Genomic DNA, 2,837 nt, shown 5'->3' with positions numbered 1-2,837 from the left:
ACCTTGGAAAACCAATGATGGTCACTATGAGTTAGAATCAATTGGCTGGCAATGGATTTGGTTTGGTTTGATTCAGAATCAGAAGCATTGTCCTACCTTCATGGGTTACTCTTATGAAGGCCACCATTGTCCTTCCAAGTAGGATGTGAACAGCTATTTTTGTAAAAAGAAGAGTCTTAAAAACACATTTTCAAAAATCAGACTCAGTAGATGATGCTAGATAGAAGGCCTTTTATTGTTATAGTTTATTTGCTATTTATTGAATGAATCTTTTATTTTTGTAAGACAATCAAAACACAGTTACAGACATTTTCAGTATAGTGGTTTGTTGTAATATAATTACTAAGCCATGTTCTCATTTTATTTGCCTTTAAGGGAAGCATACATTTGGGTAAATACATTTTCCTTTCCTGTACTGTGTGTACTGTGTGTACTGTGTGTATCTGTAGGCATTATTATAGAAGAGATTTGTGAAGCTCTTAGGACATTATACTGAATGGTCTCCAAGGGGCTTCCTGAATTTGAGTCTCTGATTCTAATGTAATGATGAAAATAAAGGCTCAATTTTCTTTTGAATATTCCCTTAGGATACTACTCTATTGTTGCATTAGAATCAGACATTCACACATTGTATGCACTGCTAAATAAAATTATGCAAATGAGAACAAAGTCCAGGTTTAAGAAATACATATCAACAATGTATTGGTGGCAGACTAAAGACTACTAATTTATATAACCTGGGAATATAATTAGTAAAATCAGCAATTATCTTTAAGTTTGCACAGCTATACATGTCTAAAGCAAATTGTTTAATAGAAGCAGTTCTTCAATTGGAAAGGTTTCTTGCAGTAGCAATTTTCTCAGCTGAGGATTATATTCTCCTAGACATTTGCATGATTCCTTCTTCCAGGTCTTTGTTCAGATGTCAGCTGCCCAGAGAGGTTTTCTTGACCACAACCTCTAAATTATTGACCTCTCAACCTTATGTGTCACTGCTTCCCTCTCCTATTTTTCTTTATTTCTCCCCATTGATTTATCACTACCTGCAACTAGATGACCAATTTGTTATTTGTGTCTGTCTCCCTATAACAAAAAAACCAAACTCACTGCTGTTGCGTTGATTTGACTCATAGCAACCCCTCCTTGGGTTTCTGATGTGGTATCTCTATGGATGTAGATTGACCAATTTTGCTTTTGAGGATTGACTGGTGGGTTTGAAATGCCAACCTTCTGGTTAGCAGTCAAATGCCTTGGGCACTATACCACCAGGGGTCCCTGTCTCCCTATGTTGTTGTTGTTGCTGTTGTTATTTGCCGTCGAGTGGGCCCCGATTCATAGCGACCCCTCCTTGGGTTTCCGAGGCAGTATCACTACGGAAGCAGGATTGCCCAACCTTCCTTCCGAGGGGTGGCTGGTGGGTTTGAACCGCCAGCCTTCTGGTTAGCAGTCAAGTGCCTTAGGCACTATGCTACCTATAGTGGTGGAAAATGTGGCAATCTCCTTCTGAAAAGATTTCAGCCTTGGAAACCCTGTGTGGCAGTTCTACTCTGCCCTAATATGTTGTTGTTATTTGCCATCGAGTCGCCCCGACTCATAGCGACCCCTCCTTGGATTTCTGAGGCAGTATCACTACGGAAGTAGGAATGCCCAACCTTCCTTCCGAGGAGTGGCTGGTGTAGGGTTCTTATAAGTCAGAATTGACTCAAGAGCAATGAGTTTGTTTTCAATAACACCAATTACATCAATTTTATTGTGCAACTGCCACCAATAACTGTTGCCAAATTTTAATGTATGTTTTTGAAGGTAGGAATGTTATCTTACATGCCACTGAATCCTTAGTGCTTAAAGCAATGCTAGCATGTGCTGTTGTTATTGTTGTTATGTGCCATCGACACTGAAAAAATATATGTTGAATGAATGAATGAAAACTCCAAAATTAAAAAGCCAAAACTAGAGGTGCAAAAGAGAACAAAATAGCATTTAATAGGATAATTTGCGGGATTAAAATTCCAATGAACAGTTTTATCATTCTTACAGTTCAAATTATATTTGACCAGGTTTTTTTCATCTGAACGTCAACTTCTACATGCTATATATTATGCAAGAGTAATTAGGGAAATAATGGTTCTTTACAGTTCATTTTGTCTCTTAATTCCAATAACTTATTGCAGTTTTCCACACATTTTAGTTTTACTCATGAATATTCAAGAAGTCACCCTGAGCTTGCTGTCCCAGTAATTCTAAGGGTAGCTAAAGGATACCAGGAATTATTGGAGAAGTGCTCCCAGTCTGAAAACCGTCTTGAATGTCAGGATAAAGGGGTAAGTTGTTCTAGATTTTTAGGAAGAACTTCAAGCACTGGATTAATATCACCTGTTAAAAATGCTGTACTTATTTGAAAGTGTTTAACAATTAGCTAGATATTAGCTAGTTATATCTATTAACTAATTATCTAATAATTATTGTTGTTGTTTTTAAGTGCCATTGAGTCAATTTCTACTCCTAATGACCCTATGCTCCTCAGCACTTGAAACAGTTCCTTCGCAGTTGACTTTCCCAATGCTACGCGTCGTCTAATGTCCTGACTGCTGCTTCCATTGGCATCGACTGTAGAACCAAGCAACGTGAATTCCTTGACAACCTCAATCTTCTCTCCATTTATTGTGATGCTGCAAATCATTGGTCCAGTTGTGAGGATTTTTGTTTTCTTTATGTTGAGATGTAATCCATACTGCAGACTGTATTCTTCAAACTTCATCAGTAGGTGCCTTAAGTCATCCTCACTTTCAGCAAGCAAAGTTGTATCATCTGCATATCTCAGGTTGTTAATGATTCTT

General features: G+C 37.8%; 1 protein-coding gene across 1 annotated transcript in view; it reads left to right on the top strand.

Annotated features, from left to right (window-relative positions):
- LOC103209592 (alpha-fetoprotein-like) overlaps nt 1-2,837 on the top strand; it is a 23,370-nt gene that overhangs the window by 11,795 nt on the left and 8,738 nt on the right. Inside the window, exon 9 of the mRNA XM_007955484.1 lies at nt 2,189-2,321. Within this exon, the coding sequence (XP_007953675.1) occupies nt 2,189-2,321 (133 nt within the window). The remainder of the gene's footprint in view (nt 1-2,188; nt 2,322-2,837) is intronic.

The sequence above is a fragment of the Orycteropus afer genome, unplaced genomic scaffold, assembly GCF_000298275.1.
Source record: "Orycteropus afer afer isolate SDZICR_OR568_19922 unplaced genomic scaffold, OryAfe1.0 scaffold00505, whole genome shotgun sequence".
NCBI lineage: Eukaryota > Metazoa > Chordata > Mammalia > Tubulidentata > Orycteropodidae > Orycteropus > Orycteropus afer.
This window is presented reverse-complemented; position numbering and strand designations above follow the sequence as displayed.